Source organism: Furipterus horrens, unplaced genomic scaffold, assembly GCF_987537825.1.
Source record: "Furipterus horrens unplaced genomic scaffold, mFurHor1.1.pri manual_scaffold_12, whole genome shotgun sequence".
In the NCBI taxonomy this organism is placed as follows: Eukaryota; Metazoa; Chordata; class Mammalia; order Chiroptera; family Furipteridae; genus Furipterus; species Furipterus horrens.
Window position 1 is genome coordinate 21,390,612 of NW_028327182.1, and position 14,280 is coordinate 21,404,891.

A 14,280-nucleotide genomic window follows, 5' to 3' on the forward strand; every position below is an offset into this window, starting at 1 on the left:
GAGCAAGACCTCCTCTGGGGTAGGAAGCAATATCAACTCATCCTTCACTGTCTACCAACTAAACAGCCCACGGTATGCTTTGTTACAGTAGATTCTGGGCTGCTGTGCAAGGCAGGGGGCGTTGAGGGCTGGTCACTGCTGTAAGGCTTTGCTGAGACTGGATGGCGGCAGGCCACGCTGGCTGCTTCCAACCATGGACGCAAGTGACACGTTAGGATGTGAGATCATGCTTGATGTGTAAACAGCTCACCAGCCTCCATGAAAGGATTTTAAGCTTGGAACAAATTAACTGAGCTTGCGGGTAATACCAAAGTCCCTTCTGCTCTAAGCTATCTATTAGGATGCAAAATGCCTAAAAAAAATGTGGAAAGGTTAAAAGCAAAGATTAAGAACAGTATCCTGTCAATTTTAATAATATTGTGAATTTCTAAGAAATGAACACAACAGTCATTTACTGTCTTCTTTTTATTACCTAATAGACTAGGTAGCATAAATTTGTAAATGTTCATTAGTAATTCTAGAATAAATTTGCTTTTAATTCTTGTTGACTTTTTACAGCAAATAGCTGTGATAAGAGTATTTTTCTTAAACAAAAAGAGGAGTCAAGAAATAGGAGAAATAATTAGAGCTTCACTATACTGCACTCTGTTGGTATTATTTGGTAATAAAAACATTTAATTTGTGATTTATTGAAGTGGAAGTTGTTCTTATTTAATTATATGGCAGAAAGGCAACTACTATAAGAAAGGCTAAAAACCTGAGGTTTAGAAATGATCGTAACCTTTGTTATCAGCTAGGCAAAATATTTTAGAAGCAGATCTCTTTTTCTTTTAATAAAACCACTTTAGTATCATACGGTTACATTCTGTAATGGAGAAAAGGAACCATTCTAAAAACTCGGTCAGATTTAGTCATTTCAGTTTTTTGGTTTAGTCAGTATATGAGGCTAAAGTGGGCATTCTTAACATGTTTTAAAACATGAACTTGATTTTGGCCTTAAGCAAGGCTTTCTGACTACGTTCATAGTTTATTGACTTCAGAAAATCCCCCAAACAGTGAAAATTAGTAGAAAGTAACCTCGATTTAATCTTTCTATAAATATAGCATGGAACTCTATCTAGCCACAATAGAAATAAGGGTTTCCATTTAAGAGGAGGCCGATCGAGCCCAGCATATACGAAAACAACAACCAGAAAAATATTTATTCTTTGATTATGACTTCAGCTTAAAAATTCACTCTTAATCCAAAACTTACATTAGTTGTTTTAAAGATGTTTGGGCTTGATATGTAAAAATTTTTATTTGCTGAGAATTGCCATGATACCAAAATTCAATGTCTAGAACTATAATACCTTGTTTTTAAAAATTTGAGACAATAATTTGAGAATATATACATTTTTTTAATCTGTTTTCTTTTTTATGGATTTCTATACCCAGTACAACCTCCAGAACTAAGGAAGAAACTTGCCTTATATTTCCTTCTACTATAGCAAAAGTGTGATGAATTGTTCTAGCCTCATATAAATTAATGTAATGTTTCCTTACTCTGGTTTATTACAGTCTGACCTCCAACCCTAAGGTCAGAGAATCAGACTGATTAATTCAACTTCTTGGTCATTATTTCAAATGAAAGTTCAGAAGGAGGAGATAATTGGTAATACTGATACTCTCATTTAATTATACTTCATTGTTAAAAAATTAGGTTAGTGGTATGAAATGTACTACAGTGAAGGCAGAGTCTACCAGATGTGTCCTCTTTTGAATGCTTTAAAGCTGAATTTCCCTCTCTCTTTTTGATTCTCAGACTATCAACACCTGTGAAAACAGAATGTTAATGCTTGATGGGATGCCGGCAGTCAGAGTCAAAACAGAGCTTTTGGAATCTGAACAAGGGGTAAGCAGGTTTCTGACATCGCCACACCCCCCTTTCCTTGATGATAGTGGCTGTCATTTCCAGAGCATCCTGAGGTTGGCAGGGCTGTTCCCTGGCCCCAGCTTTATTCTCTTGAGTAAAATCATCTGAGACTGTGGTTGATTCTAACCCATTTGCAACCTCAAATATTACCAACTTGGAAAAGATAACTTCCTGAAATTAAGATGGTTTAATGACCTTATAAGAACCACATGGCTATATTTAAATTGGTGCATATTTGAAAAGCTAATAAAAATCCAACGCAAAGAGGAAGTATTGAAAAATAGAACGGGAATATAAACTCAATATCAAAATATCTTGGTTCTTTCTTAGAAAATTGCAGTGTTCAGGTATGGGAATGTTACTGCTTGTTGGATGGGCTGCTCTTTTGACATTTGTGTTTGTCCTCTTCTGTGCCATGAAGAGACGGGTCAGTTGGTAAAATTGAGGTCACTGATTTTGAAAAGAGCGTAAAAGCAAAAGAAATTATATTTAACAGTGTATAGCCAAGTTGATGAATTAATTTATGGGTACTAAAAATATAAAGGTTTAAGAGCACAGCTAGATTTCTTAAAAAGGATGTTGAAGACTTTGTATAATAAGTGTTAACATTTATAGCTTCAGCAGTTAAAATCATAAGGGCAGTGTGATCGCTTGCAGCATCAGCTGACCAGGTTTTGAATTTAAGTGAGCAAGCATCGGTCTGCTCTCTGAGTGCACACTGCCGACCTATCTTATTAAACCACCACCACTGCGACAGTGTAGATGCCTGAAGAAAAGGACATAAAGTACATAAATGCCCGTTCTCAATTTGATTAGTATATCTCTTTTAAAAAAATCAAACTAAACAGTAGCATTATTTTGTAATTGAACAATTGAAATAAAATTTAAATGCGATTAAAACCTCCCCATTATAGAAACCAAGGTGTATAAATTCATGTGGGATGACATTCAGGGTCTTAGAATACTGTTGTACCAAAAGGGTTTGTAATTGGGCAGCTGAAGGCATGGATCTGGAGGGTAGCATTTATAGGGTTTCCCCAGTACCTGCCTCATTCCTGAGCAGTATGTGGCAGGGTGAATGATCGATATCTCAATATATATTTCTCTTCTTCAGTGTGAGCCTGTGTCTGAAACACACCCTTGTCAGGTGGAGGATATCATTTCCCTTTTATGTTCAGGATTGACTTCCATAGCTCTGATATGAACTTTGTGGACTATGTCAGCCCATTCCACACCTCCACAATTCTGTACATGACCTAGGAGCCATTTGCATAGTTTCAGCTCAAGACTTAGGCAACAGAGCATCATGGAATAAAAGACTATGTGGCAGTTATTAATACAGTGATCCCTGTAAATAGTTAAATATAATATTTTTAAAAATCCTGCAGTATGAGGGCTCAATAAGTGAACCGCGATATAGAGAGGGACTACCGTATTATATTTAATTGTTTATCGCAGATTTTTCGCTGTATCGCGGGATTTTGCGGTACTGTACAGTAAATACTAAAATAAATGTAAGGTTCCTACTTCGCAGATTTTCACCTATCGCAGGGGTCTAGAATGTAAAACCCATGATACAGTGAGGCGGTGATAAGTGAACCGCGATATAGAGAGGGACTACTGTATTATTTGTTCAGTGTGGTCAAACCTTCAGAGAAAGCTGTTTTCACCTGGATTTTCTAGCCTGCCTCATCAACTTAAACTCTGTATCCTCCAGGTTTACTAGTCCTTAACCTTTTCTGTTTAATCTAACCACAAGATTTGTTTTACTTTTTGGAGTTCTGTTTTTTTTAATCTAAATACATTAGCATCAGTTTAATGGAATACATTTCTGTACAACCCATGTTTAAGTTTAACAAATGATACAGACTATAACATCTCATTCAGAGAGGACAGTCTTTTTTTTCTTCTGATAGAAAAGTGAAAAAGTGGTATGTTTCACGATGTTGTTTTTTATTTCACAATACATATATTCTTCAATTTGAATACCAGGACATCCACTCAAGTCATGCATGTTGGAGGAGGGCAAAATCTCACAGAAAAAAAGTCAGAAAATACCAGGATGATGTATGATTGTCATCAGTCATGGGAATCTTTAATGATATCTAAATACTACTCTTCCTTTACTGATATTTTTCAATTTTAAAGTAAAGTTTGTGTTAAAGATTTAGGTACCAAAAAAAAAACAAAAACAAAAAAAACCCCAATATTCCTAGAGGTTTTACAGTGCAAATATTTATAGAAAGTGTTTTTCTGTCCTCAAACAGGAAAAGGAAAAATTGTAGGTTCATAGGTTTTAATACCTGTTCATTAAAATCAGTTTTCTTCCTCCTTGTGAGTGGAGCTGATATTGGTATTTTAACCCTAATTTGGAAGGAAGTAGACACTTGATTTTATTCTTTTTCTTAGATATTTTTGTGTACTTCTAAAATATATAACAGATATATTTCATTCTCTTTTCCAGTAAAGCTTCAGGTGAGGCAGCCAGCCTGCAGTGGTTAATGAAATGAATCATGACAACTACTTACAGAATACAATAATTTGGTCTTAGTAATTTGTAATACTTTAAGTCAATTCTTCTTTAAAATTGGTGATAAAATCTAGAACTTTAGTGAACTTCATTTTGGTCCCTTTACTGGAGTTCTTCATTGGCGATAATGGGATGGATAACTTACTATATAATGTCTGATTCTCAGAACTATTTTTAGATAAGGAGTGCTAGAATGCTGAAGGTCATTTTTTATTTTAGTCTTACAGGGCTCTTTCCTCTTTTACTATTAAGGCTACAGTTTGCGTCTTCATAAGAAGCTGTAAATATAGTGGTGAGATGAATCCCGTGTGGGATTGTAGCTTTTACAAAAGATGAGACCTGTTCGTTACAATGAACAATAGGTTATAGGAATGCATCTGTGCATCACAACGGTGAATGAGAAAGCCTGAAGTTGGTGCATTGGTCAGGCTCTGAAATTATTCTGGAAAACCTAGTTTTGAGACTGTTTATAAGACATGGACATTAACCTCGGGTCTTTTGGGGAAGAAAAGTTAGTCTGCCTTTCAGGCTACAAGCAGCATTGTAAAGATGTGCTACGCTCCCTGGACCTCATGTTCATGACCCATGAAGGCATCTGTTTGTTCTCTGCTTCTTGCTGTAAACAGTCCTTTAGGTCTGTTCCTGTCACCTGGTCTTTAGAGGTCCCACCAGTCCTTCAGGGGACTCAGAACCTTAGGGGCATGTTTTGAGCTTTAAAGAAAAACGGTGAATAATGAAGGATAGCCACTCTGCCTGTGGATGTGCTCATGTTTCTTCAATCAGGTTGTTAGCACTTAGAGGACAAGAACTATTTATTTTATTTTTAGGAGAGTTCCTGGCACGTGGTAAGTACTCAGTAAATACTTGCTTTATTCAACTCATCCAGGCATTACAGCTGGCGAGGTGAAAAGCATGAAACCATTCAATAGCTAGTTACAAACCTGCTCCATCTTCCCAATAGGGTCATTGTGAACATGAAAATGAAAATTGGAAATACTGGAAATACACATTCTTATTGATGGCAAAGGTCTTCATCTTATACCCGTGGGACCTGGGTAGAGATGCTGGCATATTGACCTCAACTCTGTGTACCTTCCTTCTGTTCGGCATTCTCTGATTCTTGCATCCTTAGTTTTGTGATATCGAAGTAGATAATTATTGCAGTCTCCAGAAATGTGACTTCGGTTTTCTTCAGGCTTGTCGGTAATGCAGTGCCTGCTGCTAAGCGGTCATTGGGAAGGGCTTGTGCTCTTGTTATACACTTCAGGGGCACCGCAAGGAGTGCTGGGATGACCTTTTGTTCTTTGGTGCTTGTGTCCCACTGTTACCAGAGTTTCCCAAATCCTGACAGCCATCGGATGTTCTGACATGTTGTTAAGCAAAGGCCTAAAGCAGGTAGAAGAGCACTAGAACTCCAGGATGCAGAGAAAGGGCACTGCCTCCAGGACACACAACATAATTTTACTCCGGGCCCTGCATTTTGTCGGCTTGAATGACTTGGGGAAGTTACTTCATAGCTGTAGCCTGTGGGTCCTCATCCGTACAGGGGGGTGTTGGAGATGAAGGAGGCCTTCCCAGGTTCCGTCTGACAATCTGTGCTGCTGCCATGGGTCTTACCGTGAGTTTAATAATCCCGCTACCGTGAAGCTACCTGTGTGTGGAAGCAGAAATGCACAGAGTTTAAAGTGAGACAGAACTGAGCGCAGATGTGTGCTCAGCCAAGTGCCAGAGGCGTGGGTCATGGGAGGTCTTCATCTGCTCATTTCTCCTTACCTGGAAAGTTAAGTGAACTACCCAGCCTCCCAAGAGCCTTCTGTGTAAGGTGGGTGCTGCATAAATATTCTCCTTTTTGTAGAAAAATGAGAATAAAAAGGATTCCATTGTTTTAGTTCCTATTGATGCAATTTTCATAGGACATTTAGGAAAGATCTTAACATCTTTGTTAATTTATAATTCTAAAAGTGATTTAAGGTAAATCTCAAATCGGCGGTCTTATTTATTTGAACTTTTATTTAACTATATCTGGAGATATGTTTTAAATTCTGATTAGATTTTTATCTCATGAAAAACAGTATCATGAAGCCAGAAATTAATTATTCAATTCACATAAAAATGACATAAGACTTTGGTGTGATGGTAGCAGTTGGCCACAGTTTTTTACAAAGGAGTTCTGAGTCCGTACACTTTAAGGGTAGTTGTTGGTGTATTTACAGATGAAATTGTAACAGAACCCCTGGGCTGCTCCGATTGAAACAGAACCTACGGGCTGTTTAGTTAGGGGCCCGATTGCCCGCCGCCAGAATCATAACTCTGAATACCAGAGTTTGGTGAAAAGAAAAAGAATTGTTTATTTACACAAAGTCCTGCCTCCCCCTGCCAGACCTGGCCAGTCTTAGGAAAGTCAGAAACACCATTTCCCTACTTCCTAGGCACAGTTCAGCTTTACCAGTAGCTGCCAATCACTCAGTTCTGATTAGGGAGGTCCTTTCTGTGCTGTGGTGCCCTCCAGCTCTCAAAGCAGGACCGTCTGGATTCTCGGCCTCCTTGTAAACTGCCTTCTTCCTGCAAACTGCGCAGATCTCCTCTCCTTCTCAAAACCGCCTGGCAAGAGCTTCTTCTTTAAGCAGCCTGGAGACCCCTTCTCCAAGCCACATGGAGGGAGCCCACAAGAGTCAGAGAGTGAGGGCGTGAGGGCCAGAGAGAGAGCCTCCTAGAGCCAGAGCCAGCCCAAAATGTCCGCAGCTGCTTCTCTCTTCCTCCCTGCCTCCTCTCTCTCCCTCACTGCGTCCTCTCACACAGAGGGTGTTGCAAACAGTCCTGACAATTCACAGAACCCTACTGTAGGCTCTGTCTGCTTCTTCCGTACCAGCCCACAGTCCAAGATCCCTCCCATCTTCCTGAGTCTTGGAAGTAAAGTGGATCTTTGCAACAATGTATCCAGCCACTGGCTCCATGCATGCAAGGGCATCCTGAAAGCTGCTTCCTGCTCCCTATCTCCCAGCCGCAAACTCTGGGGTTTGTTTTCGGACTCCCCTGTTTATGTAACAAAGTGATTAAATGTCTGGGATATGCTGTGCAGTGAAGTGGAGGGAAGACTGGGTGGGGACAGAAGCAAGACTGGTCAGGATCCCATAACCACTGAAGCTGGCTGATGGGTGCAAGGCGACTTGCCTAATTTTTGTATGTTTGAAATTCTTTAAAGAAACATGTTTTTGAAAAGAGAAGAAGAGCCCTCTAAATAAAACAATATATTTTGAAAAGAAACATAGGTGCAGGGTTCTCGGGGGGAGACATGAAAGAAACATTGCTCAGTGACCCTCAGTGATTCTCTGAGGCCTGAAGAATCTGCCATAGGGAGATTCTTCCACCAGCGACAGCAGTGCTGCAGCCCTTGGTTATGTCGTCTCTTCTCTTGCAGAGGCAGATAGACCTCTGATCCTTGGCTAGAGAGTGATGGCAATAGTGTGATGGTGGGGAGGGGCGTGCATGGATGGATGGATGGATGGATGGATATTGGGTTTTGCCAATTTTAAGCACTCTAAGCATTCAGTAATTACATGGTAAAAGACCCCTCTGTGTTCATCTGGGAAGAGAGCCCAATGTCTCTGCCACAGCCATGTAGCAGGAAGGGGTATAGAAATGGCAGCAGAAAGTATAGGTTCGTTTGTACTCTCCATGGCTTAGTAGCAGAAAATATCAGCTGTAGTCAGACCAGAGGTCCCTCTGAGCTCCTTAATGTTAGAGTCAGGGCAGAAGAAAATAATGGTCTTTCCCCCAGAGGTAGCAGTAACCTCTGCAAAGCATTCTGCAAGACACACTTAACAAGGTAGTGAGGACTTCTCTGTGTTACAGAGAACTGACCAGCACCGTTAAGCCAGCTCTATTGTAACTTCCTTAACAGCAGAGCTTATACTTTTTGTTTTTCCTTATTTCTTATCATCCCAGCACAAGGAGTTTATAGATAGTCAAAGCTCAATAAATAGTGATTAATTCAGATGCTACTTATGGTGAGACCCAGTATCACACAATAGAAATGAGAGGATTTTGAGATAGGTTTTTTTTTTTTTTGGAAAAGACCCCAATCCTTAGGCTTTATAAAGTAAAAAAAAAGAGGAGAGAGAGAGAGGTGTAAGTGTTGTTGCTGAAACTGGACATATGCTATGAAATGCTTATTTGAGGAAGTTACATTAAAATTCTGTAGCTTTAGAGGGGAACAGAAACAACAGCAAACCTAACTTTTTCTGTTCTTCAGTAAACCATTATGTTTAATTTAGCAAAGATTTAATATACATCTGTGTGTAAAAGCTTAGTAAAATAGTGTTACTTTAATGACTTTATCAGAGGAGAAGAAAAGGCATTATAAATATGCCACTGGCATTACCCTGTAACAGAGCCTCATTATTACCTCCCCTACTGCGGAACAGGAGCCAACATAGCTAGTAAATTGGTAGAATTATCTTATTCCTATTAACTGGCTTATCATTTAATATTCTCTGATGACCCACTGTTTGAGATCTTTTGATTTGTGGTGAAATCTTTGCATGTCACTACCGAGCTTCAAAGAAAAACATACAAAATCTGTGTTATTGCTAATAGGGGAAGAGTCTTTTCTTTAAAAAGCAGGACGAAAATAGCTGCACTTGCAAAACTCACATTTTGGGGAAGAGATATTCTCCACTAAAGAAGCAGAGTTGAACTGATAGTAATAATGTCAGAATGGCCAATAAATGTATTAATAGAAAGAATTGAAAATCAATGAGCTGTGATAGTAATTACAGAGAGTACCCAAGGGAAATATAGCAGACAGACAAATCCTTTCCCTCGGGGCCTGCCCTGAGCAAAGCTATGAAGTCGATAATTCTGCCCTCCTTCTTTCCCATTAGTAATGCACTTTCTTCTTCAACTTCATTCTCCTCCACCCACTGTTCACACACCTGACCCTCTGTGCTGTAATGGTTCATGGTACCAACAGATGAGCACTTCTAACTGCAGTCTCGTTAATCGAGAATGTAAAATGCTATTCTTTCCAAGAGTTATGTATTTGCATTTTTATATAGGTCAGTACTTTGTAAAAAGGAATGCTTCTTAAAGAAATTTCATGTGCTGAGTAATTTGGGAATTTTGATTTGGGGGAAATTAACCTTTCCAAAATATTTCAGCTTATGCATGGTTCAGTTCTACTTCATTTACTAGTCTTTGCAGTGGAGTAAAAAAGAATCTGGACCTTGAGGCGTGCATTTCTCTCTATCAAGATATGTTTTCTTGGGTTAATATGTGCAAAGTGATTCACAGTTTATAAATTATCTCACAAAAATATCTTATTTAACCATTGGAAGACTTTTGTGTCTGACCACAAGGGATTAACTGCTATGGGAATTGACTTCCCAACCTAAACAACTAGAAAAGCAGACAAAATATATAGGATGCTTTTTACATCTTGCATAACAGGCAGTTAAGGACTGGGACCCCTGGGAGTAGAGCAAAAAAGGAGATGAACCGTGTGAAGACCTCAGACTGCTGCTTGGAGGCGGAGCAGGGAGGGGAAGCCACTGAGTTAAGTGGGCAGGGATTAGAATTTGGAGAGGTTGAGGCAACCAAGTTTTAAGGAGAACAGTAACAGAGAGTAAGGAGTTGTACAGGAGAGGACTGTGGTAATTGTTCGGGTGGTCCTCCTATGGGTTTGGCTGTGTAATGACCTGCCTGTGTGTGGAGGAAGGCAAAGAAAGAACAAGGAATTCAATAGGCTGAACGATGCTTAGAGCTCTCATAAAGTTCACACAAACCATAATGAAGAAAGCTCTTCATACATGGGGCCTTTGGCAAAGGTCTCGGAAGAGTCAGAGCTCAGTGATGGGTTGAATTAATCCCAGGAGAGTCTGGTCTGGCCCTTGCCATGATCAGCCTGAGAAGCAAGCCTTAAAACACTCAAACTGATATACAAGTTACATGATTGTGCCAGGACTAAACCCAACACTACTGGAAGACAACCAGATCTAGCCATCAGTAATGTAAAAGTCACAGTGTCTGGCAATTGATCTAAACTCATCAGATGGACCAGACAGAGGAAAAACTAAAAAAAATGAACAGTCTCAGTGACCTATATCTCTAGTTGTCTCATACATGTACAATCGGACTCTTGGGAATATTGGGGGAAGTCAGAAAAATATTTGAATTAATCATGGCTGGCCATTATTCAAAGGTGACAGAAACTCTAAACCCACAAATCCAGGATGTTCAATGAGCCCAAAGCAGGAGAAACCACATCAAAGCTTATAATAATCAAATTACTGAAAACAAGTAATGAAGAGGAGACCTAAAAGCAGCCTGGGAGAAGGAGGATACACTTGACACACAGAGGGGCAAAAAATCAGACTTGGTATCAGACACAATTCAGGACGGAACTTCCTTAGGCAGAAGAAAAAGGGCACTAGAAATTTGCATCTACAAGGAAATGAAGGACACTCAAAAATGGTAAATACCTAAGGAAACATAAAAGATTAAAAAATTTTTAAAGAAAATTGCTCAAAGCAAACATAATAACGTACATTGTGGAGTTTATAACATATATGAGTAACAATGAAGCCGAGGCAGGAGAATGGACAAAGGATACTGTTGTATATGCAAAGTGGTGTGGTATTAATCGAGGGTAGACTGTTAAGTTAAAGGGGTTTATTGCAAATCCTACAGCAACCACATGCAAGATAAAGCAACCAGATATAGACTACTGTAAAAGAACAACAATTTAAAAGGGCAAAAAAAAGATATAATTAAAAAAAAAACAGATATAGTTAATAAATCAACCGTGGAGATCAACTGAAAACATTTTTTAAAAATACTCAATTTTATCTAAAGGAAAGCAGGAAAAATGAACAAAGAATAGGAGACATAGGAAACAAAGCAAGATAGTGTATTTAAATAAAATGTGTTGATAATTATGTGAAATGCAAATGGTTAAGCAATTTAATTGCAAGACAGATTGTCAGATTGGAAATAAAAGCAAGACCAAGCTATGCTATCTATAAGTAACTCCCTTTAAATATAAAAATAGATAGGTTAAAATAAAAAGATAGAATCAAAAGTAGTCAAAATCATGAAACGGAAAAGAAAATGGGGAGTTCTCGAATAGATATTGAGTTTCAGTTTTGCAAAATGGAGTTCTAAAGATTGTGAATAGAGTCAACACTACTGAACTGCCCATATAAAATGGCGAAGAGGATAAATTCTGTATTATGTGTTCATTACCACAGTTAAAAAAAGAAAACTAAGAAACTGACGACTTAAAACTGTACTAGAAAGCTAGTATGGATTACTAAAGGAGGACTTTAGCAGAAATTGCTTCAGATAGTTCAAATGGGAAGTACCTTTAAAAAACCTGCTTATTATAGCAGCAACCATGTGTCAGTAAATGGCCCTATCTTTACATACTACAGACACTTCTTGAATAAATGTTGGCTTTGACAGTACCCTTCTTCTGACTCTGGAGGAAGGAGTTTTATATGAAAGATGAGGTTATTTGTGTTTAGTCATCCCAGTCCTGATGATTGCCTGTACACAAGGGTTATCCTTACCCAGATCAGAAACTGGCATTCTTATGTTTGATAAAATTACTATTATGAAAAACATTTAAGTATATTTTTAAAACTTACCAAGTAGAAAATAAAAGACATGGTCATATTACCTTGTAATAAAAGCTGTTACTAGTTTAGAATATTCTCTTTCAGGAACATAATCGATTATACATGTTCTTTTAAACAAAAAGTTAAAGGATAGAAAAAGATATATCATGTATACACTAACAACAAAAACAAAACTGTGGCATTTGTATTAATAACAGTTGATAAAAAAAGACTTCAGAAAAAGAAATATAACTGGAGATAAAATGGAACATTTCCCAGTAATAAGGGCCAATTCATTAAGAGGACATAACAGTCCTAAATACTTTTGTACCTTAATATACCCCTGAGGAGATGAAATATTATCCCCATTACTAAATAAAATTGCAGATAAATTGCATGTCCAAGATCACACCATCAGTAAGTTAAGGCAGAGCCAGAGTCCTTTCTGAATCAGAATATTTTTGCTGTTGCAACTGTGGGTGACTTCTTTTTTTTTCTGCTCAATTATGATAATTATTGTAACTGACAATCACTTTGGAAATAATCTTATATCAAATGAGTCCCACTACAATTTTAATATTTAAGAAGAATTTAACTAGATCTTATGAAAAGTTTTAGTTTAGTATTCCAATAAATGCAAATTTACCTGAAGAAGTTCAGCAGCCATTGCCCACATTAGCCTGCAGTAAGAACTCTAAAAAATACTTTATCTAAATTCCATGGGATTAAAAAAAAAAAAGTCTTTCTACATAAGAAATTTGTTTAATATAAAATAATGTTTTAAGTTATTTAAAAATAGGTAAAAGTGTACAAAAATATTCCCCAGTTGTCACATAGACAAAATTTTATTTTACTGTGTGTCTATCAATTTCAGACATCAACAATTTAAGCAGAGTTGACAACCACATATTAGATTCATCTTCTAGAAAACTTTTCTGTCTCTCTGTCATAGTATTTTGAGAACCCCAAATTTTATAATTGTGTAACAGCAAAGATGCCAAAAATTGCTTATTTCCATTGCTTTACAAATTATGTCACAGTTGTCACCGAGGAAAACGTGTACTTTGTTACCAAGGTGCGTTCAACCTGGTGGCAAGTTGAGTCAGTTTGACGTCTCACTCAGTGGTTATTTCTGTGGCCTGTGGAAAAAATGAATCTGTCTCTGATCCACTGGTTAGTCCTTTTTATTTTCTTAAGGAAATACTGTCAGAAGGTTTTCTTAGTAAAGAAGTATGTACTTCTCAGCAGCTATAAATTAATTCTAATGTTCAGGTGACTCATAGTTCCCATGGTCAATTCTGCTTCCAACTCTCAAACTTTAATTTCATTGCTATGTTCTTGTTGTAACTAATGATGTCTTTTTCAATGAAGCCATGAAGATAATGGTTGAAATTATTCAGTAGTAAAGCTCATGTCTGCTAAATAAGACAATCTTATTCTTTAAAAATGAGGTAAAACATGTATTTTTCTAAGTTCTCTCTCTCTTTTTTTTTTTTTACCTTCGGTTATATTCTTTTTAAATTTTCAACTTGAAAGACATTAATGCACCTATGGATTTAAGACCTCCAACTCCCTTGGCTAAGTCAGCTATAACAAGGTAGTAGAACAAGTCCCCTGGGTCTTTTCAAGTTTTGTTTCATAGAAAGATGAATATTCAGATCATTTCAAAATGGATCATCAATATTTTATTTTATTTATTAAAACAAATGAAGTGGTGAAGTATTTTCTGTTTACAAGGCAGTGGCTACTGGCACATTTTAGGGAGAATCTGGATATTATTTTCTGGCCCATTTGTATGACCTCCTCCTGTACAAGATCATATTTTTTTTTCCCTGTCAATATTGTACTCATTAAAAACTTATGAATCTTGCTGAAAATTTCTTCAGTCTTTTACCATCAACTATTTTGCAAAAAAAACATGATTTTCATAAACACCATCATTATTAATATGGTAAATAAATATCAACAATATAGCCAAGCCCTTAATGACTATTGTTTTAAGTCACAAAATTGGTAAAAGAGAAAAGTATTTCTTTCCAGTCACATTGTATGGCTCCATGCTGTCATTTGCTCTCATCTCCCTCCCACCAAATTTTATTTGCTACGATGGCTTCTAATTTCTACATTGACATTTCATATATACATATAAGTGGAGATTTTACCTTTATCCTCTTGGGATTATTACCCTTGAGGTGTATTCACATTTTTATGCTGTGTTT

General features: G+C 37.5%; 1 protein-coding gene across 3 annotated transcripts in view; it reads left to right on the forward strand.

Moving 5' to 3' along the window:
• Positions 1 to 14,280, forward strand: part of KLF12 (KLF transcription factor 12) — a 411,687-nt gene that overhangs the window by 188,145 nt on the left and 209,262 nt on the right. For all 3 annotated transcript variants that reach the window (XM_090258533.1, XM_090258532.1, XM_090258535.1), the window contains one exon: positions 1,805 to 1,894. In XM_090258533.1, the coding sequence (XP_090114659.1) occupies positions 1,805 to 1,894 (90 nt within the window). The remainder of the gene's footprint in view (positions 1 to 1,804; positions 1,895 to 14,280) is intronic.